Genomic DNA, 26777 nt, shown 5'->3' with positions numbered 1-26777 from the left:
TTCATTAGCACTGGGCCCAGAGCTGTTTCTCAGGAAGCGTTTTCAGCACGTGTCTCTTTTGTGTCAGCACATCGGTTTGTGTGGCATTTATTTCCATCATATCCCACCCCCACCCTGGCACCTTGTCCTAAAGCCAGTGCCTCTGCCCTGGAACGTGCCGGTCCCTCTGAGCGCTTTGCTAACCGAGCTTCCGTCTCTCTCCTCCTCTGCGCAGCCCTGGGGCCCGGCTCCTGCTCCGGTGGTTTAGAGAAGTAAGCTGGTACGTGACGCCTTCGCACGCGGGGCGGGGGCTCTGCGGGCGGCCTTGGCAGGGTGCTGGAGAGAGGGCCCCAGCCACCCTCCCTCTCCTGCTCCCGCTGGGGGTTCCTTCCCATTTTCCGGGCTCCTTCCACAGCCGTGTCTTCTCCGGGGCCCTGGATTCAGAATCCAGAGCGCTCCAAACACCAAGGCAGAGGTGCCCCTGAGAGGTGGTCCTTCGGGGTCTGATGCTGGCTTTTGGAACCAGAGGATTTCCCATCTGGACCAGGCAGCCCATTCAGGCTCTTGCAGCCTTGAGGGTCCCGGGATCAGTGACTCAGCCCTAGCTGAGACCCTCCCGTCGCTGACAACTAGCCTGTTCCCCCACCCACCTCTGGAACCTTCCGGAACACCAACATGCCCTGATGTCAGTCTGTGAGGCAGCTGCGTGAAGTGGTCTCCCCACCTAACAGGGAGGTGCCCTCTCCCTGGGCAACCCAAACAGACGTTTTACAGAAGACAGTTCTGCGAGCACCACTGGGAGGGGACGCGCTGGGGCCCCTGCCCCTCCCTCAGGTGACAGCAGCCTCACCAGCAAGTCTGGAGATAGAGAACCTGGCTCCTTCGGTGGCCCAGGGTTTCCAGACGAGTGTGGGTGGGGTCGCACCGCGCGCTGTGTCGGCCTTGTGGGACGCAGCCCTCCTCCCGGTCAGCCGTCCTGGACCCAGGCTGCGGGGTCCATCCACCCACTGCCTTCCCCCACAGACCTTTCTCATCTTCCTTGATCATTCCTTGTGACGAATCTTACTCTCTGCTGAAATAGGACCTGACACTTTTATTCTCATCCGTGGGAGATGTTGAGTGTTGCCACTTAGGTAAAACTTCCGGAAGTAGGAAACAGGTCAGACCCGGCTGCTAGGAATTGTATTTGTCCTGTGTGCTGTGTGGCAGAGCTGGCTTCCCACGAGAAGCCACGGCTCCTAAGAAAACTGTCCCTCACCGAGTCCCCGAAGTCTGTTGCAGGGGGCTTCTGGGTTTGCCATTGAATCCACCCCGGGGCTCCTTGTGCGGATGGGCATGGCCCTGAGAGGTGTGCAGCTCCCCCTGCACCAGCCCCTGGGGGTGGCCTGAGCCAGGGACGGAGCCCCTCACGGCATCCTGGAGGCGCCATGTGGGGATGGCGGGAACAGCCTCCAAGGAGGGCAGGCAGGGGCTCCTGGGGCCGCTCTAGGCGCCCCTCCACCGGGGGTGACCGAGTTCCAGCCAAATTCAGTGGCCTGTCGGAGCCCAGGAAGCACGGAGCAGGCACAGGCGGGGCAGCTGCTGGGGACCCAGAGCCTGGTGGGCGAAGGGAGCGGTGAGGTGGGGCAGCTCAGCCGAACGTGACCCTCCTCCCTGTTTCCCGCCTGCAGGATGGTCCACCTCCATGGAGACGCCCCACAGCCTCCACACCGCTGGGCCCCCCCGACCAACACTTGGTGGCCCCAGTCCTGACCCTGGGGCCGCTGAGCTGACCCCACTCTGAGAGCGTGGCCAGGCTGGCAGCATGGAGCCCTCAGCTCCCCAGACTTGGCCGAGGGGCTGCCCGGACTCCAGCGTGACCCCTGGCCTCTCCAGTCTGCACGCCCTGTGTGGTCACTGGCTCCGAGGGGCCATGTGACCCTTGATTGAAGAGCACAGTTGACCTTCCTCTCTGACAACCCCCTTTTTCTACAGTCGATGTATTTATAAATGGTACAGGATGAAGGATGGCGGCTTTCTGTCCTGGGCGCTGAGCTCTGGGGTTCCTCCCAGACGTCCTATGGGCTGATCACCCACGTGCAGCCTGGAGGGGCCTCACCCAGCCCCCAAGTCTGTAGGGGGCCCGTCAATGCCCGAGAACTCAACAGAGTGCAGTCTTCACAGGAAACGTCACGGGGGCCTTGTGGGAGGAAAGGAAGTGGGGTCTGAGTGTCAGTCAATGAAGGAAACAGTGCCTGTCCCCTCCCCATATGCGTGTACCCTCCCCCCCCACGCGGCCCTGTGGGACCACCTCCCACAGTTTGCCCCCCGCCCCCCCCCCGGGCGGCTAGGCAGTCAGGCCAGGTCTGGGTCTGGCCATTAACAGCGGTTGTGTCCAGGGGCCCTTCTCTGAGCCCCACACCTTCTCGGAGGCGGCCTAGCCCATGTCATCAGACCCTCCGGGTGGGGGGCTCCACTTGGCCGGTGGCGCTGCTGCCCACCTGCCCCGGGAGGGCCTGAGCGGCTTCAACGCTCCCTCTTCACCATGTTGATGCCACTTAGCGTTTCTCTTTGATTTGTTCTGTCTGGGACTCATGTGGTGGGACCTGCCAGGGGATGAGGGTCCCATCTGAGGTGACCTCGTCTTTTTTTAAAGATAAACTTTCTGGGTAACAGAAAGGCAGAGGGGACGCTTGGCCTTGGTGCCCCCGGGTGAGAGCTTCCCCAGCAGGACCTTGAGCCCAGTGGGTGGGTCTGCAGCTCCCGGGTGCAGACACTTAACTTTCCTTGCAAGCGGGAGCGCGTCCCGCTTCCTGTGGAGCTGCCCTGGGAAGGACGGTTCTGGGGCGGCCGGCTGCACAGCCTGAGGCTCTGTTGAGTGGGGCAGTCGGGCGTGGATGACTCCTTTTCCCTCCGGTTGAGCCTGTGAACAGAGGCCACGCTTGGGGCAGCCTGCCCTGGCCCCTTGGCTCCCTGCCTCTCCTCCCCTCCCCCCCACCATGTGTTCATGGGTGCACGCATGCCGACGCACACACACACACAGGCAGGGCGGCCGTGTCCCTCTCCTCAGCCCTCTCCTCTCACGGCCAGCACCCCGGCCTCTCGCCATCGATATTGTGCCAGTAACTCTGAAGGACAGGGTGCAGACTGGCCTGTCTTGTACTTGCGTGTGCTACCATTTGATGTACTCTGATTGGCTAGTTTTTGTTCGTTTTTACTGTCTATTTATAGTAATAAAATCATGCAGCAATATCCCACCCGCTCCTTCCTCCGTGCACAGCACCGCAGGACTGAGGCTTCTTGAGGTTTCTTGGGAGGCAGGACAGCTGAGTAGCTGGTGGCAGCTCTGACGCCCTCACAGCAGTGCAGGTGCCAACTTGTGGCTGCAGCCTCTGTTCCCTCATGTATAAGATGTCCGCGAACTACAACTTCCAGGAGGGCGTGAGGGCTGCTGTTATTACTCTTTTGGTCATCATCGTGCTGATTGTTGGGTTGGAGCAAAGGAGGGACCCTTGGGACTTGGCTCTGCCTCCTGAGCAGGTGGCAGAGCCCAAAGCCTCCAGGTGTGCAAGTTGCTTCAGCGAGTTGATTCATCCCACCGCCGTGAACTGAGTGCCTGCTCTGCCAGAAGTCAAAATGGGCAAGGCCCCTGGAGCCTGTGTTCTAGTCAGTGAGACACCACGCAAGTAATCCAAGTTTTCTCAGGTCTGGTTACTGTTAGGAAGAGAGTCAGCGGGTCACGAGATGGAGTTGATTTAACCTGTGGCTGCGGAGGGCTTCTCTGAGGAGATATTTCAGCTGAGCCTTGAATGCTGCCAAGGAGCTCTCCGCAGAAGCGCACCCCAGGCAGGCGGCCCAGCAAGTGCAAAGGCCCAGAGGCAGGAGTGGACCAAGTGTGTCCAGCAAGTGGCTGAAGCATCAGAGTTGGGGGTGTGGGGTGCAGACACCTTGTGGGGTAGTTTTAGTCAGAGGCTTCTAAGCAAGGGAGCAACTTTCTCCAGCTGTCATGTGGGGAATGGATTGGAGGGGCAGGTTTGGCTGCCAGGATGCTGGAGCCCAGCCAGGGCCCTCTGCTTGGTCTGCGCTCCCCTGCCCAGCGAGCAGCCTCCCCGTAGGGAAAGGCTGGGGCTCCAGAACACCCACTGCAGCACTGCCTGAACCACCACCCACCAGCAGGGCCCTGGCTCCTTTGTAGACAGAGTTCCAAGTAGCCTCCTCTGGTCCCCTCTGACTCAGGCAGCCTGTCCCTGCCCCAAGGAAGGCTTGCCACCCTCAGTTGTGCCTGGGTCTGGCATGGTCCCAGTGTGGGAGAAGGGCGCTCAGTGTCACATGGGTTCTTGCATAGGCTGCACTGGATCTCCCTCCACACTGCCCCCAAACCAACCCACCTCCTTTCTTAATGTCTGCGGCCTGGAGGTGGGGTCCTCCCTGAATTGGCCCTTCCCCTTGATAATCTCTCCCCTTCAGACACGGTTACCTGCCCTGGAATCTGGCTTCCCCTTGCCAGCTGTGGCTGCCCCACCTGAGCCCTGACCCCTGGCAGAGGGCCACGGTAGGGGAGAGCCTCTCTCTTTGGGTCCTTACTCCCCACGTCTGACAGAACACCACCGAGGACCCAACGTGAATGAGTTTCTGGTGAATCCTGCCAACCCTCGCCTGCCCTCTGCCCCTCTCCTTCTCAGCCCCGGTCAGGGCACAGAACTTGCCCTCGGCTGCATGGCTCTCCTGAGGCTGTGCCATGGCACCCATCCTGTGAGCACAGGCTGTGGTGCCTTCCCTCAGCAAATCCATGTCCACGGTGGGAGAAAAATGGAGCTTGAGCCAGCTGGTGGAGCGAGTGGCACCATAGGATCCAGGGGAGCCCCGCTACTGTCCCTCTGATGGCTGTTTCTGATGCTTCCGAGCCCTAGCAACTTCCTTCTCCAGTACAGACACCTGGTAAGTAACTCAGGCCCCCTTTTGCTGAAGCTTCACGGTTTTCTGTTGTGTACACTGGGTAGGAGGCAGTGGGAATCTTGGGTGGGATCCTGGCTCTCACAAACTGCTGGGTGCCCTCAGGCAAGTCCCATTCATCTGAGCCCCAGGTTCCTCCTTGGAATAAAGTGGGGGAGACCTTATTTCCTCCAACAGTACCTGGCTATGGTGTCTGACAGGCAGGGTACTTGGTGCGCTGGGCTGGGAAGCTCCCTGCCCCGGGATTTAAATCACTTCTGCCCCAGCAGGCTGGGCTTAGGGAGCCCCAGAACTCCTCACCATGCACCCAGTTCAGTGCTGGGTGTGGACTTGTACTGTGAGGGCAGTTGGAGCTTTGCCAGACTCTGCTTTCCTGCTCTTCTAGTCAGGCAGACCAGCAGTGACCTTGGATTCCAGTGCTTAGCCGGCTGCAGAACGATGGGGCTGGCGTGCGTGCAGGGAGGGTTGTGTCCTCTGATCCCAGGGCTCAGCTGAGCCCCTTGGGGGAAGCAGGAGGCGCCCTCGCGTCCAGAAGCTGGAGCCGTCCAGGCCTGGAGCTGGCGATGGGAAGCCCGCGGGGTGGTGCTCCCAGGCAGGCGCTGGGGGAGGGCCGAGGGCAAAGAGATCGCTGGGGCTTCTCCTGCCCTCTTCGGGGCGGGTAGTCTGAACCCTGACTCCGCAAGCACCGCCCCCACCCCGCAAGCGCCGCGCGCCCGAGGACCCGAAGTCCGCGCTCCACTCCTGCGAGCTCGGCTGTCGCGTTGCATCCTGGGCTCTGTGGTTTTCGAGGACCGTGGGCGGGGCCCGCTCGGGGTGCGCGGCTATTGGGTGACGGCTGGGGCGCCCGCAGCCATTCGCTTTGTGCCCGCCCCTTCCGCCCCGCAACGGAGCGTCGGAGAGCCGTGACGGGCTCTGCCCTGGTGCGCGTCAGCGATTGGCGAAGGGGCGGGGCCCAGGGGCGCGGCTGTCCGCGGATTGCTCGGGCGCGGCGGGGGCGGGCCCGCGCATGCACGTAAGGGCGGTGCACGGGTCGCGGTGGGTAGTGCCAAGATGTCGGCGGCGGCGGTTCCAGAGCTGAAGCAGATCAGCCGGGTGGAGGCGATGCGTCTGGGGCCGGGCTGGAGCCACTCGTGCCACGCCATGCTGTACGCCGCAAACCCCGGGCAACTCTTCGGCCGCATCCCCATGCGCTTCTCGGTGCTGGTGAGGACGCGGGAGGACGCGGGCGGGCGGGTACGGGACGCCACTCGGACCTGCGCCCGTGACCCGGCGCTCCCTTGCAGATGCAGATGCGCTTCGACGGACTGCTGGGCTTCCCCGGGGGCTTCGTGGACCGGCGCTTCTGGTCGCTGGAGGACGGACTGAATCGGGTGCTGGGCCTGGGCCTGGGCTGCCTGCGCCTCACGGAGGCTGACTACTTGAGCTCGCACCTGACCGAGGGCCCGCACCGCGTCGTGGCGCACCTGTACGCGCGGCAGCTGACGCTGGAGCAGCTGCATGCTGTGGAGATCAGCGCAGTGCACTCGCGGGATCACGGCCTGGAGGTGGGGGCCGCTGCTCGGGCCCCGCCCCCCGCCCCGGGGTTTGGCTCTGGCCCCGCGGAAGGCACCGATGGGTAACACGTCCCCCTGAGGGTCCCCTGGACAGTTTGGGAGGGTGTCGCTGTCTCCAGCTTCGGGGTGGGGAGAGGGACCAGGGGTCGGGTAGGGTGGGAGGGGGGCCGGGGCTGGGGCTCCCTCGGGGCTGTGTTCCATCTGCCTTGCTGCCTGCCATTGCCAATCCTGGGAGTGGGGAGTGGGATCGGTGGGAGGATGGGAAGGGGCGGTGCCTGCTCCGGGAGGTGTGAAACTGCAGAGTAAAAAAGAGATCTTGTAGGTCTGGGTTCATGGGCCGGAATCTCATGGTGTGAGGGATGAAGGCTCTACTTCTGGGTTTTATAGTCTGGAAGACTGGGAGTGGCACTTGGGGTGTTTGGGATTCACCAGGTGAAAGAGGGAGCATGGGGGTGTGGACTGTGGGGCTTCCTGCTAGTGGATGAGGGCTGGGACTTGAGAGTGGGATGTGCATGGGGATGGCCTTGAAACTTGCTTGGGGAAGAGAGGGGCTGCACCGCACCAAGGGAGCTGGCTGGCTTCTACCTCACCCAACCCTAGCTGGGTCTCCCATTATGTCCTTGGCAACCTGGCTGTCCTTCCCGTGGCCTAGCTGCTCACAAGCCCCTCCTGCCAAGGCCATGCCATCCGTGTGGGGGCCTGGTCCCAATCCTGGTCTCCTCTCCATGCAGGTGCTGGGGCTCGTGCGCGTCCCACTGTACACCCAGAAGGACCGAGTCGGTGGCTTTCCCAACTTCCTGAGCAACGCTTTCATCAGCACAGCCAAGTACCAGCTCCTCTTTGCTCTCAAGGTGCTCAACATGATGCCCGAGGAAAAGCTGGCTGAAGCTTTGGCTGCGGCCACAGAAAAGCAGAAGAAGGCCCTAGAGAAGCTGCTCCCATCTTCCTCCTGAGGTTGCTCCTGTGCCTTGTGTCTGTCGCCCTCCCGCTGGCTCTCTGTACCCGTGGGCTGAGGCTGGGCCCTCCAGCCTCGTTGTGGGAGTGTGTCTTCTAGCATGTTCTGTGCTTGACTCATTCCGACTGTATTGGGGAGTGGGCACCTCCTCTTCTCCACTGCCCAGAGCAGTTACTGGGTGGTAGCCTGGGTGCACCCACTCTAAAACGAGCTCTCTGCGTGCGTGTCGTGGGCTGGTGGAGCCCCAGGTGTTTCCTGATGGCCTCAGTGGATAAGTGCACATGCACTTGGACCCTGGAGAAGTTGCTTTGTTCTCGTGGCAGTTTTGTTCTTGTGGAGGCCAACTTTGGGTTGACTCCATCCTGCGTCCTGCCCCGAGCCAGCCCCAGGGTCTGGAGAAACGCCAGCCCAGGATAGGAGGTTATGTTGTGAATTTTGGTTGTTAGCTTTATTTGTGGTGAGTTTTCAAAGCAGCTTTACCTGCTCTGTCTTGGGCCCTGTCCCTGCGAACAGTCAGGGCCATGGGGCCCAGGTGTACAGGGAGCTACTGGAGAAAGGACAGTAAAGTTGTGCCTCCGCTGTTCTGTGTGTTCTTCAGTCCTGGCTACAGGCCTAGGGGTGGATGCACGAGGGTGTCCCCTTCCCCGCCACTCAGGGACCTGAGGGCAGGGGCCGGGCATAAGAACGGGGCTCTGGGTACCATTCAGGTGGAGCTGATGCAGGCCTCCCCTCCCAGGTGGGGGTGCCAGCCACCTCCCCGTGTTGACTGTGGCACTGCCAGCCATGGACTCTTCTGGGCCATGGGCCTGGTCTGGTGGTTTCTTCACTGAGACTGACAGTGTGACGCCTCTCCCTGATCCTGGTGGCTCTGGTGGCGCCTGGGCTGAGCCCACTGCTGCTTCCTTTGAGAGCCTCCCCTCTCTGTTCCCAGCACAGCCTGCAGGCACCTCCAGGAAGCAGTCTGGCAGCACTGGCCAAGCGTGCACAATGACAACAGCAGAGCCACCACAGGACAGGAAGGTCACCACTGGCGGTCTCCTATGGCCCTACGTCTGGAAAGACTCCTCAGCGAAGCTCACAGTTTCCACAGCGCCGGCCTGGTAAGGAAAGCAATGCTCCTGGCCCAGCCTGGGTGTCCCATCTTAGAGCCTCGACGAAGTGGCTGGCACATGTGGGCAAGGACACTCTGCTCTGTAAATAAAACACCTGTACTTGCTCCTCTCTTATTTCTGGGGCCTGCTTCGCTCTCCAGGTAGCTTTGTAGAATCATGGGGGTTCTGATGCAAAGGTGGCCCTAGCTACAGGCAGAGGGATGGGGCAGCAGGGATCACCCAGTTGGTCCTGCCCTGAGCATGGTGCTCTGGGCGAGGGCCCTGGCACAGCTTTCCTCTTGCTGTAGTTTATCAGCCAGTACCTCAGGCCGTGGGACCAGAACTGAACCCCTCACCAGCCAATCTTAAACTTTATTTTCCAGCAAATGACATATGCTGCCCAGGCAACCCGCCCCAGTCCTCACCTGTCTGGGCGAACCTCAGTGTGGCGCCTGTGGTGTGTGGGGACACGCTCTCCCCGAGGCCCTGCCTGCTCTGGGCCCCACTCCCGGGTCTGGATAAGAGACCCTCGTCTTGCCTCAGTGTGGGCCTTGCTGCCCTCGCACCGGCCACAGCCCCGTCCTGTCTGCCAGCTGCTCCTGGGGCCTGATCCTCTGGCCCTGGCCACTGCAGCTGCCCGCTCGCTGGCCTCCTGTCCTCTGGGCACACAGCTTCAGGGTGGATCAGTCACCCCACGTCAGATTCTGAGAAGGGAAAGGGAAGACTGAGGGGGGCGCTCGCTCGGCTGCACAGCTGCCCTGCTCTTGGGGCCGAGGTCCTGGACGGACAGACACTCACCGTCCCCCTGGCTAAGGCTCCCGCCACTTCTCCTTCCCGTTCAGCACTTGCAGCTTCTCCAGGCTCTGGGTCACTAAGCACAGCACTCGCCCTGAGAACGGGGGCAGACAGTTACTGCTTCGCAGTCTGGAGGGCTCGAGGACACAGGAATGGATGACTTTGAGGGCTGGTGGGCTGTCCGGCCCCCTGGACTCACCCATCTCCCGGACTCGATCCTCCAGGGCTCCCGACAGCTGAGGGAGGCTCAGGGCCTGCAAGGCGGCCTGCCAGCCTTTGGAGTCTGCAGGGCAGAGAGCTGAGTAGGCCTGGGGTCTGTGCTCACAGGCCCTGCCTCTCCATCCTGAGCCACTGCGACCAGGGGACGCCCCTCCCCCAACCTTTGGTGCCATACGTCCCCCTCATTATATCAGAGTGTTCTCCTCCCACTTGTGGAGCAAAGCACTGACGGCCGGTCAGGGCTCAGCCCCAGGAATGTGTGTGAGGGCCCCTGCCTACTGCTGGGCTGTGCCCTGGGGGGGCCCAGCCAGGGGCTGCAGAAGTCACTTGAGGTCTTGGACAGTGGAGGCAGCCATGGCCCAAAGGCCACCTGGAGGGACAGTGAGGACATGGGCTTGGGCACGTGAGAGGATCTGGGGTGGGGTGGTGTCAGTGTGATAACTGCACTGAGACAAGTGGTAAAACCCAGCCTGGGGAGGTGTCCCTGCCCTCTGTCTACCTGTTCTGGGTCCAGGACACTGCTCTCCTTACCAGCTGTGGGGAGGCCTGGGCCCAGCATGGCCTCGAGCGGGGATTCATCCTGCTGCACTCGGGCGAACAGCTCAGCTTGACAGGCTCTGCCGGATACGAGAACCAATCTCTGGTGAGGGGAGAGGCCAGGCGATCGCAGACACCCTTCTCCCAGAGTGTGAGGCGGGGCTCTGCCCTGTGCGCCCTGCCAGCCTGTGCCTGTGCGGCCCGGGCAGAGAAAAGACCCACACGGGGCCCCTCTGCTGCCTGGTCTGCCCTGCAAGGAGGGACAGCCAGATGAAATTGGGGTGGCGGTGACTCCAGGAGGCCCTGAAAACAACCCATTCTTGGAAGAATCTGGAGGAAACAGTGACTTGGCCTGGCCCTGGCCCGGGGGCAGCTCGGACACCCACTTACTGCAGCTGGTCCAGGACAAGTGCAGCGTCCCGGGCCAGGGCCCAGGTCTCCTGCAACTGTGCGTGGACGTCCTTGCGGGCGCCGTCCTGTTCCAGGAGGCAGCTCTCCACCACGGCCCGCAGCTCCTGTTCCTGTGACACCAGGCCCCGCATGGCCTCCACCTCCTCACAGCGCTGCATCGGGAGAGGCAGCAGGTGCAGCAGGCTGGTTCGGGGGTGGGGAATGACCACTCGGGCAGGGTTCCCCCACCCCAGGTTCCATCTCCGCCGTCAGACTGCCTCCTCCTCTCCTGGCCTGGGGGGACCTGTCTCCACCTTGGAGCCCCCCAGGCCTGGGCCCTTCCTGCAAGCCCTGTGGTGTGCGCCGCTGACACCCCTTCTCCCTCCTGTGCCCACCTGTGCGCCCCACTGCATCCGAGCCATGATGCTTCCTGGCCTCGCTATCCTGTCACCCGCCCTGGCTGTTGCTCTCCGCTGATTCTGGGCATCTGTCTCCACTCTGTGTCCTTCTCTGCACATCCCCTGCCCCAGCTCTCTACTTACTTTGTGCAGCTGGATGGCAAGCTCCTGCATCTCGGCTTCAAGCCGGTCGGCGTAGGCCAGCTCCAAGGCATCACTGGGGGGGCGGGCGCTGCTGTGCCAGCGGGCGATGGCAGAGGTCATCTTTCTCTTGGGCCCAAACAACCTACAGCAGGGAGTGAGAGGACACGGATCAGCACCTGCTCTATGTGGAGGTTCCGTGGGCCGTCCTTCTACTGAGACTGTCTGCTAGAAAGATCCCAGCTTTGAAGGGGGAGAGTAGCCCCCAGGATCCTGGGACAGAAGACAGAAAGAATCGTAAGGAGTCGTGACCTTCCCACCCTGCCTGGCCGCTGCTTTCACTGGACAGGGAGCTGGGGCTGCTAGGGATGCTCTCAAAGGTGGACAGTGGAAAATGTCAGGGTGCCCTGAGCACAGCAGTGTCTGCTGGGCCAGCTCGGGGCCTCGGGACCCAGGCTGCCTGCACCTGAGCTGGGAGCAGCTGTAGGAGTGGACAGCTGACAGCAGGGAGAAAGCCGGCCACTGGACAGGAAGGGTCTCCACCCAAATGCTGGGAGCTGCACCTCAGCTGGTTCCTGGGCATCGTAGCTACAGAGGCCCTGGGACTCACGTGATGCCGATTTCCTTCAGGTCGCTCTCAGTGAGGGTCAAAAAGATGCGGAGGTCCACGTCCTGCTCCTCAAACACCTGCAGGTATTTGAGGCAGCCAATCTGCTCCAGCAGTGTGGCGAGGTCCTAGAGGGTGAGGAGCCAGGGCAGGTCAGAGGACAGGCAGGCCACGAAGACGTGGGGACAGGAAAAGGCCTGTGCTGCACACAGAGCTGCCTTTCTCCTGCTGAGCACCTGGCCTGGCCTGAGCTCTGCTGACTCCCAAGTTCGGCAGAGAGCCTGGGCTGCCCCCTGTGTGTCCTCAGGCAGGGCAGGCAGGGCGTCTCTGGACCAGTGTCTTCACTGCAGCAGGAAGCACACCCTGTGGCAGGTCTGCGGCAGCAGCTCCTCTCGGTCTCTGCTGACCCGGGACTCTTCATTTTTCCTTCACTCTGGGGGACAGTCTTTGCTGGACGTCGCACTGTTGGTTAACATGTCGTCCCATGTCTTCTGGTCCCTGTGGTTTCTGATGAGAAATACGCTGTTAATTGTCTGGAGATCCCGTTGTACGTGCTGAGTCACTTGTCTCTTGCTCCAAGATTCTTTGTTTAGTGACACTCTGATTGTGATGTGTCCAGGTGTGGCTCTGAATTTAACAAACTTAGAGCTCATTCAGCTTCTTGGATGTGCAGATTCATTTTTTGATCAAATCTGAGAAGATTTGGCCTTTTTTTTTTTTTCACTGAAAACTTTTTTTGGCCTTTTGGATAGAAATGGGAATTTATTTGCCAGGAAGGATGATGCCATGGAACCAGTGCCGGACCTCCTCTTTGCTAATTCTGTGTTTGGTCCCGACGCAGCCTGCCCTGCACTTCTTGTCTGCGATGCTGAAACCTGGCCTCCCCAGCACCACGTAGAGGTCCAGGCTGTAGGTACCAATGCCTGGTGTTTGATCCCCAGATCGACGTGTTCTTGGATCCCCAAATCAAAATTTCCAGTATCTGAGAGATTATTTTTTCTTAACTTGCATTCTCGCACCTTTAGATGTTTCTCCAGGATTTCTTCTGCCTTGGCCCCACGGACTGTGCAGTGGACGGCAGTCTTTTCATTTCCCCTGATAAGATTTGGCTATTTTAAAACATTTTTTCTACTTTTCCCTCCCTCCTCCCCAGGAACACCATTACGTGCACGCTGTTACACTTGCTGGTGTCTCACAGGTTTCTGTTCATTTTTCCTCATTCTTCTTTATCGGATTGGATAACCTCAAGTGATCTATGTTAAGTCTTCTGGTTCTCTCTTCTGTGTGCTCAAACCTGCTGTTAAGCCCCTCTAGTAAAATTTTCATCTCAGTTATTGTACTTTCAGTTCCAGAATTTCTATTTGGTTCATTTTTATTTCTATCACTTTATTGATATTCTGTATTTAGACATGGTTTCCTTTAGCTCTTGGAACATATTTTATTCCTTTTTTTGTTTCTGTTTTACAAATCCTGTGTCAAGGGCTGACTTTCAGGAGATGGCAGTGACAGAGCTGCTCTGCTACGTAGGAAACCCCGACCCAGAAGCAGGTAGCTTCGCCCCACTGGCTCCTCTGCCAAGCACATACACCAAATCTTGGAACATATTTAAAGAAGCTGATTTAAAGGCTCCAATCGGCATGTGTTTAAGGTATGGAGAGGTCAGCTGCTCACCGAGCCTGGGAACACAGGCACTGGAGAAAGCTCGCCAGAGGAGCTGCGAGGAGAAACCAGCAAAATCACAGGCTTTTAGTGAAGAGCAGAGCTGTGCCTTTAATAAATGGCAAATGCTGACCTCTCTTCCACCTCTGTACCACTTATGCCCGCAGAGGGTGGGAGAACACACTAGGCAGTGGCGCTGCTGTTGTACCTGTAATCCTGGACAAACTGCCCAGTCAGAGCAGCCACGATGAGAAAGGCAGCAATTAAGTTCTCATTAAGTCCCGACTAAGTGCCACTTTGCCTCTGCTTCCCATGCAGCTTGTCACTGTCACCTGAAAGCAGCTCTGTGATGCTGGTCCTGTGTTTCTCCTCCCCAGGCTCAGGGAGGCTGAGCTGAGCATGGAAACCAGGGGGAGAGACGGATCCCTCCATGGAAAGCAATGAACAGAAGCCCAGCAACTGGCTCCTCTCACCATTAGGAATCCTCTCAGCCCGAGTAGCTTTCTAGGTCGTGTGGAGAAAACCACCCCACTCTTTTCTCTCAACAGTGCCGGCCCCATGGGAAGTACAAATAAATGCCTCACAAATCACAAGAAGCCCCACGGTCTTACCTGGGGTCCTGAGTAGGGGGACCTGTCAGTCTGGGGGATCAATCTTGGGGCACAGGAAGTCCCGGTGCCAGGAGGCCACTGGCTGTCGCTGCTGCTGTAACGATTCTTGGTCTTCACGTAGCTTTTAGTTTGTTTGCGAACCGAGCTTTTCCGCGCATGATCCGAATCCTGTGGTGAGAGGTGTGTGTTTAAAGCAACTGCGGGGGCTGGCAGCTGACATGCTGCATCCAAGCTCTGCTCCCTGCCCCACCGCCAGTGTATGCGGCTTCCTCTGCATGCTCCCCTCACGGTGGGGAAGGTCTGAAACTTCCCGTAACTCCCCCGCCTGCCAGAGGCCTCCCCGGTGGCGGCCCCCGTGGCACTGCATGGACACGCTCACCTCAAGTGAACTGCTAGGCAGCCCCCACGATGCCGCGGGGGGGGGGGGGGGGGGCGGGAGGAGGGGGGGAGGGTCACCTCGTTGCTCTCCAGGGAGGCCTCGCTGCTGAGTTCCGGGGCCCGGGCCAGTCCCTCACTGCTGCTGCTGCTCCGCGCGGCCCCGAGGTGGGCACAGAAGGCGTGCTCTTCTGACAATGGCGAAGACGAGGACGCCTGACCACAGGCCTCGCCCATGGCGACTCCCCAGAGCCCTGTCCCCGAGCGGCTTCAGCCACAGCGCTCCCCGGCCCCTCCAATCGTTCACTGTTTGCTTCTGCTTCACGCCGACTGCCGGGCCAGGCCCTTCCTCTCTAGGCTCGGCAGGGTTTGTCTGCTCTGTTCACCGATAAACGCAAGCATCTAGCCAGTGCTTGGCACACAGGACACTCGGTAAACAGCTGTGGAATGGACGATGCACATAACATACGAAGACATTTCCTAAGGACTTACCAGTCAAGAGGCTAAGCCTGTCTGTCTGGACTGACTCCCAGATCCTGCTCAGAGACCCTGGGTGAGAAGTCTCCTCACCTGTCCCCACGCCAGATTATGACTCTCCTCACAACAGCCAGAACCTTCTCTAACCTTCACCCTCTCTGCCGGATGGACCCATCACAGGGCCACGGCCCAGCTGGACTGGTGGCGGGGGGGGTGTGCGTACCCCGGCTGCTGCTGCTGCTACTCTCCACATCCCGCTCATTGATGGGGGAGGTGACGTCCCTGTAGCAGAGGCCCCCCTCTTCCAGGGGGTTCTCATCGCTGCTGTTGAAGGTGACGTAGCCCCGTGGAGGCACCTGTTCTGTGGACAGAATGGGGCACGTAAATCCACACGCATGCATAAGGAAGGACGAGTTCTTCCTTCCACACACAACCACCACCTCAGAGGGATCTCGGCGAGGGGAGCCCCAGGACAGCATTCTCTACTCGCCACGGTAACCTGGACAGAGCCGTGCCGTCCGCAGATGAGGAAACAGGCTCCAAGGGGTTAGTGACCAGCTTGTGCCCAGCAGCGGGTGCACGTGGAGCCAGGCCTGGCAGTGGCGGCCTCTCTATCATGCCACGCTGTTGCTTTGCCAAGAGGACAAAGTAGGAGACGGTAAGCTGTATTTACAAATTACTGAGCCAAAGGAAAACTATACTACAAGGTGTTCCCGCAGCTGGAAACATCTACTCTCATACACACACCGGCCTGCATGGCCCCTGCGACTTTCCAGCACAGGGGCCAGTCAACCCCAGTCAAGAAGATCCAGCTGAACAGGAAGGTAAGAGGCCCTGGCTAAACATTAACGGCAGCGACAGTGAATTATATAACCTCTGAATGTCTGCCTGCGAGAAAACAAGAAGAGGCGGCGGAACACAAACCAGTGTTTAATTCCGCCTTTGCCCCTGCCTCTGCCCCACAGAAAGTACGTGTATTTGCATGAAAGAGCCTGGCTGGTGGGACCACAGGTAACTTATTTTCTTCTTTATACCTTTCTGAAGTTAGAGATTTTTTACATCAGCACATGCTATTTATCATTCAAAAATATTTTTTAACTTTTGGCAAAGAGCATATATGCACTTACAGAAAATTAAACTTTCACACAGTGTAAGAAGAAAAACAATCTCCTGAAAGGCCGGAGCTGAGAGGCTGGCGAACACTCCTTCCTATGCCCCGGCCACAGCTCAGGCAGGACAGGTGGCCTGGGCTCCTCCAAAGGAACAGACTCTGCCACTCATCCCAGAGCCCCGAGCTCCCAGCTGCCAGACCGGATGCCCGTGTCCTCACCTTCAGCACCACCTCGCCAGTCAGCCTCCTGGATGCTGGGAGGAGGCAGGCCTGGTTACCAACCAGTGCCAGGACCCCTTCCAAGGGTCTGAGAAGGGAATCAGGTCCTCACATGGTGTCCTGGCTAGGAGGGGGTTCTGAGGGCTGCTCGCTAGACCAGCGGCCTGGCCACTGATGGGTGAGACCCACACTGGAGTCTGGTCACTCAGGCCAGCACGAGAGACAGCGTCAAGCCCAACTCGCCCCAAGTACTCAGCGCCTGCGCTCCCCAAAAGCACTGCACTCAACACTCAGGAGCTGACGGTCTGACAAAAACTCAGGCCATCTGGAAACTCAGGGTCTAGGGTTCTGGCCTACCAGGTGTCTAGTGGGCAGTTCTCAAGTCCACACCCTAAGAAAAGAGTGCGAGGGCAGAGTCCTCCCCAGGGGATGCAGCAGAGACAGGAAGGGGACTCAACGGTCACGTTCTCCCTGCTGGGCTAACCCACCCACGTGAGGAATGGATCCAAGCTCAGCTATCTCTCTCCTACAGGAGAGAATGTTCTATTTGTAGTTTTAACCAACAGAAAGGAAACTCAAAGGATGAACCAAAACCCAAGAGCAAGCCACTGACTAATGTGTCTCCATCCCTGTGATGGATTCTGAGTCCTTGACCAGCTGCTCCCACCCGGCAGCCCAGGCGGCCCCCACGTCAGGAGCCTGAGAGTTGCTCGTTCTCTCAGACAGAATCCTAGACTACGGTGTCGAAGCCACTGGGATCATGGGGCACTAACCATAGCAAGGCTGCTGTATCCTGCCTCCGAGTCCAATAGCTGTGAGCCTGGCCAAGGCTCGCGGCCCCTCGTGGATGCTGAGGCCTTTCTTCCGACAGGGCCTCTGTCTCTGAGGGACAGGGCAGGATTCATCTGAAGAGCTCAGATCTTCGTATTTTTCTGTGGGTCAAACACCAAAATTTAGACAGTATGTTCAGTGATGGACTAATTTACTAATCCTCACAATGAACTGAAATAAAAATGATCATAATTGCTTTTTTCCTTTTCCTAAATTAAGAAAAGTGTTCCCAGGATGTCACCTGTAAGAAATGCCACAATGGGCGGGTCCACTGCTCAGATGGGCCACAGGGACATGGGGCAGGGGGCTGGGGGGGAGGAATAAAGCTGCTAAGTATGGTGAGCAGATCCAACTCATCCCTCTCTCTGAGTTTCCAGAATTTTTTACAACATGTAAGTATGTTAACAGTTAGAAATACATTCTGTTCTATGCTGAGGTGACAAGTAAGATCCATCTCTTCATAAACATATGGCAGCGGCAGTCACAACTTCTTAAGCCATTTTATATTCTCAACCTGAACAATCTCTTAGGAAACAAGTGCCACATGACAGCTCTGTGTGCTGTTTTACAACCCTTCTGAGCTGAAGAGCTCAGTGTGCCCACAGCTGTCAGCATTTTATAGCTTTTCATTGTTTTCCATATTTCATTACACCTAGAAGACAAAATTCAGGGATTTATTTGTAGAAGGCACCCATTGGGTAAGATCTCACTTTGGCGTTGGTGAACCGGGGTGGAGACATGCAGAGAAGCCCCTCATTACCACTGTATCCCCTGTGTGATGGTGTCTGTTACAAAGGAGTCCTGAGGCCAAGAAGGGAGAGGCTCACTCAGACATGAACTGAAGGCTCAGCCCAGCCACTGCCCAAAAGCAAGAGAGTCACTGGCCCAGTTTCCAAGCCCAGGCCAGTGACGCCAAGTGGACCTCTCCCTCACACTCCAGGATCCATGCCGCCAGGAGGAGACTGGGGTCTATCCAAGCAGAAGCTGAAGGAGTCATAAAAAATAAATGTTCAGGCAGGGGAACCAAGGAAAAGGTGGCTCCACAAATCTGAACCTCCTGACGTGGCCCCTTGATCCCGTACAGTTGGCAGAACAGACAGAACCACACGAACCCCACACCCCAACATGGCCCAGATGGCAGGGAGCCCCACAGACGCCAGCATCCCTGATGCCCGGGAGGAGGCGAGCACCCGCTCCAGCAGAGACTCAGAACTCACCCCAAGAATCTGCACAGAGACTAGTGGGTCTAGGAAACACACCACACAGAAGAGAGACGTGGGTAAAGACCAGGCCCAGATGGTTTCACAGGGAATCCTTCAAAGACCATATGGGGGGCTTCCCTGGTGGTCCAGTGGTAAAGAATCCGCCTTCCAATGCAGGGGATGTGGGTTTGATCCCTGGTCAGGGAACTAAGATCCCATGTGCTGCTGGGCAGCTAAGCCCATGCGCCTCAACTACTGAACCCGCACTTGCGTGCTGCAAACTACAGAGCCTATACGCCCTGGAGCCCATGCACCCCAACTAGAGAGAAGCCCGTGTGTTGCAATGACAGATCCCACGTGACGCAACTAAGGCCCGACACACCCCCACCAAAAAAAAAAAAAAAAAGACCACATGGGACCAATGCTACATAAATTGTTCTAGAGCACAGAAAAGAAGGGAAACTTTCCAGTTCTTTTTATGAAGTATAATATTGAGACCTATAACTGATAAAGACAGACAAAAGAAAATCACAGACCAACATCACTTATGAATATCCATACAAAATTAATAAACATTAGCAAACAGAATCTAGAACCACATTAAGAAAAGAGTACACCAAGTGGGATTTATGCCAAGAATGTAAAGTTGGTTCATCATTAAGAAATTCATTAACATAATATACTGTGTTAATAGAGCTAAGGAGAAAATTCACAATCATCTCCATAGATGGTGAAAACACCTTTGACAAAATTCAGCACTTATCCTATAAAAACTTTCAAGAATACAGGAAATGACAAATACTTTCTTAACATGATAACATATATGCAGACTTTACTCTGCAAGCCAGCATCTTTTTTAAAACAAAACATTTATTTTTTATTCTTTATTTTCATTTATATTTTTTAGTTTTTGGCCGCACCACATAGCACGCGGATTCTTAGTTCCCCAAACAGGGATCGAACCCGCGCCCCCTGCAGTAGAAGTGTGGAGTCTTAACCACTGGACTGCCAGGGAAGTCCCAAGCCAGCATCATACTTAACGTGGCATTTCTGCTAAGATCAGGGCCAAAGTGAATGCCCACTACCTCACCTCATTCAACGGGGAACTAGAGGGATTAGTGAGTGCGATGAAAGCAAAGAAATCTGAGGTACAAAAATCAGGAAAAAAGTAGTAAATCTGTCTCTATTTGCAGGTTTTATGGCAGTGTACCTGGAAAACCCTAGAGAACAGATAAATAAAATGAATTCAGACAATGAAAGAATTCAATAAGGCAGGAGGCAGTAGAACTGTGGACAGACAGCAGTCGCCTTCCTCTGCACAGACAACAAGCCGTCCAAGGCTATGATGGCAGCATTAAGAGGGATAATGCGTTTACAACAGCAATGACAAAAATCAGACCCTCAGGAATAAACTTCAGGTATATGCAAAATGTATTTGAGGAAAAATTTAAAACCCTCTTGCAAGACACGGAAGTACACTTGAATAAAATGATGTCCCTTGGTCTTAGGGCGACTCAACAACACAGCAGTTCATTTGTACATTTGCCACAGTCACAAAAATATCAGCACGCTGTTTTTAAGGAGCTAGACAAGTTGATGCTCAAGTTCACACAGAAAAGCAAGTGCCAGGAAACACTGGAGAAGGAAAGCCACGAGGAGGGCCGGCCCCACCAGGTGGCAAAACATGTCAGAGAAAGCCTCTGTCATTTACACAGTGTGGGTCTGTGTGTGCAGAGTCCAGTGGAACAGAACAGGCAGTCCGGAAACAGACCTGAATGCAAACAGAAATTCAGGATATACGGTAAAGATCACTAGGTCAAAAATAGACTTCTAAACACATGATGCTAGGACAACGGGGCAGCTGTTTGGAAAAAACCATCCGTGAAAATACATTGTGAATGGATCAGAGATCTACATGGAGAAATGAAACCATACACATACTAGAGGAAAACATGGGCAATGTGTTGTACAACCAGGGCATAGGGCAAGATTTTCTGTGACTTAGAACCCAGAGGCAATAAACGGATGAATCTGACTACATAAAATTTAAACATCTGAGGCTTCCCTGCTGGTGCAGTGGTTGAGAGTCTGCCTGCCGATGCAGGGGACACGGGTTCGTGCCCCAGTCCGGGAAGATCCCACATGCCGCGGAGCGGCTGGGCCTGTGAGCCATGGTCGCTGAGCCTGCGCATCTGGAGCCTGTGCTCCGCAACGGGAGAGGCCACAACAGTGAGAGGCCCGCGTACCGCAAAAAAAATAAATAAATAAAATTAAAACATCTGCATGGCAACAAACAGCACAAGCAAAGTCAAGAAACAAAAACCAGAGCGATCCCCTCTGTGAGCTGCCCTCCTCCTCCCTGTCCTGCCCATCCTCAGCCTGGCAGTCCCGCCCTACACTCTACACCCTCTCCCCTCAGCCCAGGTCCTGGCCAGGCTCCAGGAGCCAAAGGGGAGGAGGGGACGCCAGCAGAGGCCTGGCCGCAGACGCAGGTACCTGGGCTCCGGTAGAGGCTCTTAGGCAGAGAAGGTGAGTGAGCGTCTATCAGCCCCACAATCTTCATGTGTCCATACTGCTTGGCCAGCATCCGGGCTGTGGCTCCACTGTGGTCTCTCGTGTCCACTTTGACTCCCTGTGAAAGTTTGTGAAAGAAGAGTTAGGAACCTCGCCCACAAAGCAGCCTCGCTTCGGGGCTGCAGACCCTGGAGGAGAGGGAGGGCGCCGGCATCTTCCTGACAAGCCTTCCTGCGAGAAAGTGGGGAAGGCAATCTATCTATCTATCTAATCTATCTATCTAATCTATCTATCTATCTATCTATCTATCTATCGCTGCGTTGGGTCATCGTTGCTGCACAGGCTTTCTTTTTAGTTGCAGCGAGTGGGGGCTACTCTTTGTTGCGGTGTGCAGGCCTGTCATTAAGGTGGCTTCTCTTGCTGTGGAGCATGGGCTCTAGGTGCACAGGCTTCAGTAGTTGTGGCACATGGGCTCTAGAGCGCCGGCTCAGTAGTTCTGGTGCACGGGCTTAGTTGCTCCGCAGCATGTGGGATCTTCCCAGACCAGGGCTCGAACCCATCTCCCCTGCATTGGTAGGCAGATTCTTAACCACTGCGCCACCAGGGCAGCCCCGGGAAGGCGCTTCTTAGTGACAGGAGTCGGGGGCACCTGGCTGGCTCTGACGCTGCAGACACACACTGAATGGGGAGCATGTGTCCCACTCACTGCACCTCTCTTCACACAGAGAAAACTGGAGACAACAGATTCACTAGAGGGCCAGCCTTTAAAAACCATAATCAGATTGGGAGCACCACCCTTCTGAAACAGAATTTGGTAACTTTTACCCAAAGCCCTAAAAAGTACTTATCGTCTTCAACACAACAGTTCCACTTCCACACCACATATCTGCAATAACAAAAACCCGGAGACAACTTAAATGCTCAGGGGGGTGGAGAGTCAGCTATGTTACTGCCATAAGTGCTGGTATTTACAAATAACAAAATTATAACCAAGATATAAAAAGGACCACGATACAAAACTGTATATATACATTACAACTGCGACAAAACAAAAAAGTATACAGAAAGTAATACTGGAAGGAAATATGCCCAAACTGTTAGTATTATTTTTAAGCAGTAAGATAATGGGGATTTTTCACATCTTCCTAATCTTCTATATTTTCTAAATTTACTACTATGAGCACGTTTACTTTTTTTTTTTTCCTTGCGGTAGGCAGGCCTCTCACTGTTGGGGCCTCTCCCGTTGTGGAGCACAGGCTCCGGACGCGCAGGCTCAGCGGCCATGGCTCATGGGCCTAGCCGCTCCGTGGCATGTGGGATCTTCCCAGACCGGGGCACGAACCCGTGTCCCCTGCATCGGCAGGCGGACTCTCAACCACTGTGCCACCAGAGAAGCCCAGCACGTTTACTTTTGAAAACTGGAAAAGCCCAATAAGCTTTCCATTTTGAAAGCTTCAACCATGCAGCCTTGTAGTTGATGGTGGGACTATGAGCCCGTGCTCTGGAGGGCAAATCAGCAAGAGATAGTTGAAACCTGAAAAGTGTGCATGCCCTATGACCCAGAAATTCCACTTCTGGGAATTTAACCTCAGGAAATAATGAAGGATATACACTAACATTTAGGATCTTCCCTGAAGCATTTAGCATAGTGAGAACTGAAAAGAACTAGTTCACTAGGGGATTAGTGAAATAAGTGAGAACACATAAAATGGAACACCACCCACCCACTTACGTGACAGGGCCAAGTGTACGTACAAACCTGGGCAGGTGTGCACAAGACATCATTAAGAAAAAAAAGCATATTACAAAACATTCTGTATAATGGAATTCCACTTTGACTTAAAATATTTATCCATAAAAAACTAGGATACTTGAGAATTCCCTCGCAGTCCAGTGATTAAGACTCGGGCTTTCAGTGCCGTGGACCTGGGTTCGATCCCTGGTTGAGGAACTAAGATCCCATAAGCTGCACAGTGCAGAAAAAAAAACTAAGACACTCAACAATATGTTAATGTGTGCTATCTCTGGGTGATGGTATTATGAGTGATTTTTGCTTTCGGTTTGCTTAAATATACTTTCTAATTCTTTTATAGCAAGTATATATCGCTTGTATAGTAAATATTTACATATGTACTTTTTTTACCCTATTTTAGAAAACTATGATCAACTGACAGTCTTGATTGAGCCCAGTACAGAAGGTGATTATCACACTTCCCCCTCTGGTAGGAAAAAAACCACATTTGTACAAGAGCCTAATTGAACTTTACTTTCTATAATCCCCAACTTTCCAGAGCTCTGGTTAGAAATCAGCAATGAAACCTTCAGCCTTAAAAGATCATTTCAGGGGAGTGGCAGGAGGGAAAATTGGATGAAGGTGGCCAAAAGGCACAACATCCTGGGGGGAGGGGCAAAATAGGGGTAGGGGATTAAGAGGTACAAACTATTATGTAAAAATAAATAAGCTACAAGGATATATTGTACAAACAGGGAATATAACCAATATTTTATAACTATAAATGGATATAACTTTTTAGTTTTTTTTGGCTACATCTCGCAGCTTGCGGGATCTTAGTTCTCTGACCAGGGATTGAAGCAGGGTCCCCAGCAGTGGAAGGATGGAGTCCTAACTACTGGACTGCCAGGGAAGTCCCTAAATGCAGTATAACCTTAAAAAATTGTGAATCACTATGTTGTATACCTGTAACATATAATATCGTACACCAACTACATCTCAATGAAAAATTTTAAAAAGGCACAAACTTCCAGTTTTAAGTAGAAACTAGGGATGTAACGTACAACATTATGACCACGGTTAACACTGCTATGTGTTATATAGGAAAGTTGTTAAGAGAGTAAATCCAAAGAGTTATCATCACAAGGAGACATATGTATATAGATATTTGTATCTATATGAGATCATGGATATAAACTAAACTTATTGTGGTAAGCATTTCATGATATACAGAGATCAAATAATTATGCTGTACACCTTAAACAGTGATGTATATCAATTATATCTCAATAAAGCTGAAAAAAAGATAATTTCTAGTTTCAGTTTGATAGAAGGACCCAAAGGTTTCAACCAGAAAAACAATACCATCTTTACTGAAGGATTTTTTCTTTTTTTTGGCTACGCCACGGGGCTTGTAGGATCTTCTTAGTTCCTCGACCAGGGATCGAACCCGCAGCCCCTGCATTGGAAGCATGGAGTCTTAACCACTAGACTGCCAGGGAAGTCCCTGAAGGATTTTAACTAATATCTTTTTTTTTTTTTGCAGTACGCGGGCCTCTCACTGTTGTGGCCTCTCCCGTTGCGGAGCACAGGCTCCGGAAACGCAGGCTCAGCGGCCATGGCCCACAGGCCCAGCCGCTCCGCAGCATGTGGGATCTTCCCGGACCGGGGCACAAACCTGCGTCCCCTGCATCAGCAGGCGGACTCTCTACCACTGTGCCACCAGGGAAGCCCCACTAATATCTATTTTTAAGCCTGGAAGACTTCAACTTCAGATTATACTAAAGGGAAAAAAGAGTAGTAACACTATTCCTTAGTGAGGAAGAAAACAGAACTGACAACAAGAAGGCTCCAAAGGAGAGGGAAGAAAATATTAGAATTTCCATCAATTTATTTATCCTCTAATTTTTTTTGTTTTTCTATTTTATAATGTACATAATATGTAACTAGAGAAGAACATGATGGAAGTTCATTTTAACTGACAGGAAGGTGGGATCACAAAGGTGAGAGGCCGTGAACCAGTGTGATGGCGGGGGGGCACTCCCCATGTGGAGGCCATGGCACCCTCAGCTCCCTCCTAGGAGAGGCCCAGCCCACCCTACATGGTCCTACCGGAAGGAGGGACATAGGGTACAAGGGAAGTGGCTGCAGCCCCTTCCTCCCCTGGCAAAGAGCACGGGGTGCCCGGCCTCCAAGTGTGGAGGCTGGCTAAGGTCAGGGGGCTAGGTGGGCTCACCCATGACTGAGCAGGAGGAAATTTGCAGGGAATGAGGAGCATCCACACAGGGCCAGCCAGACGGCCACCCTAGCAAAGGAATGACCTGGCCCATCAGCCAAAAAGCAACCACCAGAACTGACCAGCCCCTTCCACTCCTGATTAGTGCACTGGGGGAGGCTCACTGTTGATCTCCTGAGTTTGATAACTGTATGTGATAATGAAAGAGAAAATTCTTGTTTTAGGAAAAACATACTAAAGTATTTAGGAGGGGGACTTCCCTGGTGGCAAAGTGGTTAAGAATCCACCTGCCCATGCAGGGGACATGGGTTAGATCCCTGGTCCCAGGAAGATCCCACATGCCATGGAGCAGCTAAGCCCGTGTGCCACAACTACTGAGCCTGTGCTCTAGAGCATGCGAGCCACAACTACTGAGCCCACGTGCCACAACTACTGAAGCCTGGGCGCCTAGAGCCCATGCTCCGCAACAAGAGACGCCACCACAATGAGAAGCCCCACTTGCCACAACTAGAGAAAATCCGTGTGCAGCAACAAAGACCCAATGCAGCCAAAAAAATAAAGAAAAAGAAAAAAAAGAAAATGGTTTGTTTAAAAAAAAAAAAAGTATTTAGGAGGAAAAGGGCATTATGTCAGCAACTTACTTTCAAATGGTTCCAAAAAAGATAATAGGTATATAGACTGATAAAGAAAATGAAGTGAAATGCTAACATTTGGGGAATTCAGTGAAGGTACGCAAATTCTATGTACTATTTTATAACATTTCTTTAAGTCTGAAATTGTTTCAAAGTTTAAAATTTAGAAAATTTTCCAAAATAAATCCAATACAATTTGTTTTCCCTACATACGAGTCGCCCACATACAATCTCAGACCCAGCCGAGAGTAAAGGCACCAAGTGAGGGTGTAATCTGCACAGTACATAAATGATCAAAAGTCTGATTCTCTAACACGTTTTCCTTTTAAAAAATTATAACAGTAACTGTCCCTTATGGTCTCCAGTTCTACCTTATTTAAGATCAGGCTCTAAGCTCAGAGGCAGAAGTTATGCTTTTCACAGCCAGGGCTCCCTGCCCCGCATCAATGCCTGTCCCTTTGCTACGTCTTAAGGAGGCCTAGTTCGTGTGCGTGGAACTACCTTCAAAGAATAATTATGTTCAGAAAAGGAAGTGCAGATGGCAAATAGATATATGAAAAGATGCTCAACCACACGAGAGATCAGGGAAAGGCAAAAATCAACAGGAGACCACTCAGCTGATAGCAGGTACCAAGGGTTTTGAGGGGACAGGAGACACAAGCTATGAAACGCTGTCAGAGGTGTGCAAACTGGGACACCTACGGGGGAAAGCAAGGTACACTCTCTAGTGAAGATGCACCCAGCCTACACACCCAAAATTCTGCTTTGAAGAACACATCCTGATCTCCTAAAGAAATCCCTTCACATGTGCGCAAGAGGACAGGTAGAAAATGCTAACTGCAGCACTGATAGGAATAGCAAGGTGGACATGACTTAGGGGTCCACTGACAAGGGAATGGAAAATATACCGTATTCATACATTCAATAAATACAGAGCTGATAAAATGAGTGAACCCCGTCTACATGTACCACACTGGGTTAAATGACACAGTCATTATATAAATATATAACATATAAATAAATGTATTATTTATATAAATCTTTAAAATATATAAAATAAGTCTACATGCTGCTTAAGGACACACAGCATGTGATGAGAGTATAAAGTCAGGGACAGGAAAGGTACAGACCAACATCTGGATAGTGGTTACCTCTGGATTCATGTGGATTAGTTGTATTAATATTATCTCTGTACTACTTTGAATGTTTAAAGTACTTCATAATTTTTTTTATAAATTTATTATTTTTATTTATTTATTTTTGGTTGTGTTGGTCTTCGTTGCTGCGCGCGGGCTTTCTCTAGTTGCAGCGATCAGGGGCTACTCTTCATTGCAGTGCGCGAGCTTCTCATTGCAGTGGCTTCTCTCGTTGTGGAGCAGGGGTTCTAGGCACGTGGGCTTCAGTAGTTGCAGCACGTGGGCTCAGTAGTTGTAGCTCATGGGCTCTAGAGCACAGGCTCAGTAGTTGTGGCGCACGGGCTTAGTTGCTCCGTGGCATGTGGGATCTTCCCGGACCAGGGATTGAACCCTTGTCCGCTGCATTGGCAGGCAGATTCTCAACCACTGCGCCACCAGGGAAACC

The 26777-nt window shown here is 54.2% G+C and overlaps 3 protein-coding genes across 19 annotated transcripts in view; 2 read left to right on the top strand and 1 right to left on the bottom strand.

Moving 5' to 3' along the window:
* MGRN1 (mahogunin ring finger 1) overlaps positions 1-3210 on the top strand; it is a 58945-nt gene extending 55735 nt beyond the window's left edge. For 3 of the 5 annotated variants that reach the window (XM_089896218.1, XM_022594780.3, XM_022594779.3), the window contains one exon: positions 1650-3210. In XM_089896218.1, coding sequence (XP_089752344.1) covers positions 1650-1762 — 113 coding nt within the window. In that variant the 3' untranslated portion in view covers positions 1763-3210. Of the gene's footprint in view, positions 1-214; positions 260-1649 lie in introns of all 5 variants that reach the window. The other 2 variants (XM_022594782.3, XM_022594781.3) reach the window with 1 other exon arrangement.
* Positions 2488-26777, bottom strand: part of ANKS3 (ankyrin repeat and sterile alpha motif domain containing 3) — a 36499-nt gene continuing 12209 nt past the window's right edge. For 2 of the 11 annotated variants that reach the window (XM_022594777.3, XM_022594776.3), the window contains exons 4-12: positions 20579-20714; positions 16823-16981; positions 14943-15080; positions 14324-14433; positions 13868-14035; positions 11601-11725; positions 10994-11135; positions 10452-10624; positions 9678-10141 (exon numbers count right to left, since the gene is read on the bottom strand). In XM_022594777.3, the coding sequence (XP_022450485.2) occupies positions 9715-10141; positions 10452-10624; positions 10994-11135; positions 11601-11725; positions 13868-14035; positions 14324-14433; positions 14943-15080; positions 16823-16981; positions 20579-20714 (1578 nt within the window). In that variant the 3' untranslated portion in view covers positions 9678-9714. Of the gene's footprint in view, positions 9235-9308; positions 9589-9677; positions 10312-10451; positions 10656-10993; positions 11136-11600; positions 11726-13867; positions 14036-14323; positions 14434-14942; positions 15081-16822; positions 16982-20578; positions 20715-26777 lie in introns of those variants that run through there. The other 9 variants (XM_022594772.3, XM_089896210.1, XR_016387829.1 and 6 more) reach the window with 8 other exon arrangements.
* Positions 5914-8645, top strand: NUDT16L1 (nudix hydrolase 16 like 1). 3 transcript variants are annotated; one of them, XM_022594785.2, is made up of 4 exons: positions 5929-6114; positions 6195-6455; positions 7196-7418; positions 8356-8645. In XM_022594785.2, the coding sequence occupies exons 1-3, from the start codon at positions 5962-5964 to the stop codon at positions 7415-7417; spliced, it is 636 nt and encodes a 211-aa protein (XP_022450493.1). In that variant the 5' UTR covers positions 5929-5961; the 3' UTR covers position 7418; positions 8356-8645. The 3 variants fall into 3 exon arrangements, with proteins under 3 accessions (XP_089752352.1, XP_022450493.1, XP_022450492.1); XM_022594784.2 differs by having other exon boundaries at positions 5930-6114; positions 8351-8645; XM_089896226.1 differs by lacking the exon at positions 8356-8645 and having other exon boundaries at positions 5914-6114; positions 6195-6526; positions 7196-7375.

Source organism: Delphinapterus leucas, chromosome 15 (assembly GCF_059928025.1).
Source record: "Delphinapterus leucas isolate spDelLeu-1000000601 "Yukka" chromosome 15, BTC_Dleu_Yukka2, whole genome shotgun sequence".
Taxonomy (NCBI): Eukaryota; Metazoa; Chordata; class Mammalia; order Artiodactyla; family Monodontidae; genus Delphinapterus; species Delphinapterus leucas.
This window is presented reverse-complemented; position numbering and strand designations above follow the sequence as displayed.

Excerpts from the sequence above, each read along its gene's own strand:
- NUDT16L1 (XM_022594785.2), top strand. The coding sequence starts at position 5,962 with ATGTCGGCGGCGGCGGTTCCAGAGCTGAAGCAGATCAGCCGGGTGGAG. Across the intron at positions 6,115-6,194 it reads CCATGCGCTTCTCGGTGCTG|ATGCAGATGCGCTTCGACGG; the intron begins GTGAGGACGCGG and ends GCTCCCTTGCAG. Across the intron at positions 6,456-7,195 it reads CGCGGGATCACGGCCTGGAG|GTGCTGGGGCTCGTGCGCGT; the intron begins GTGGGGGCCGCT and ends CTCTCCATGCAG.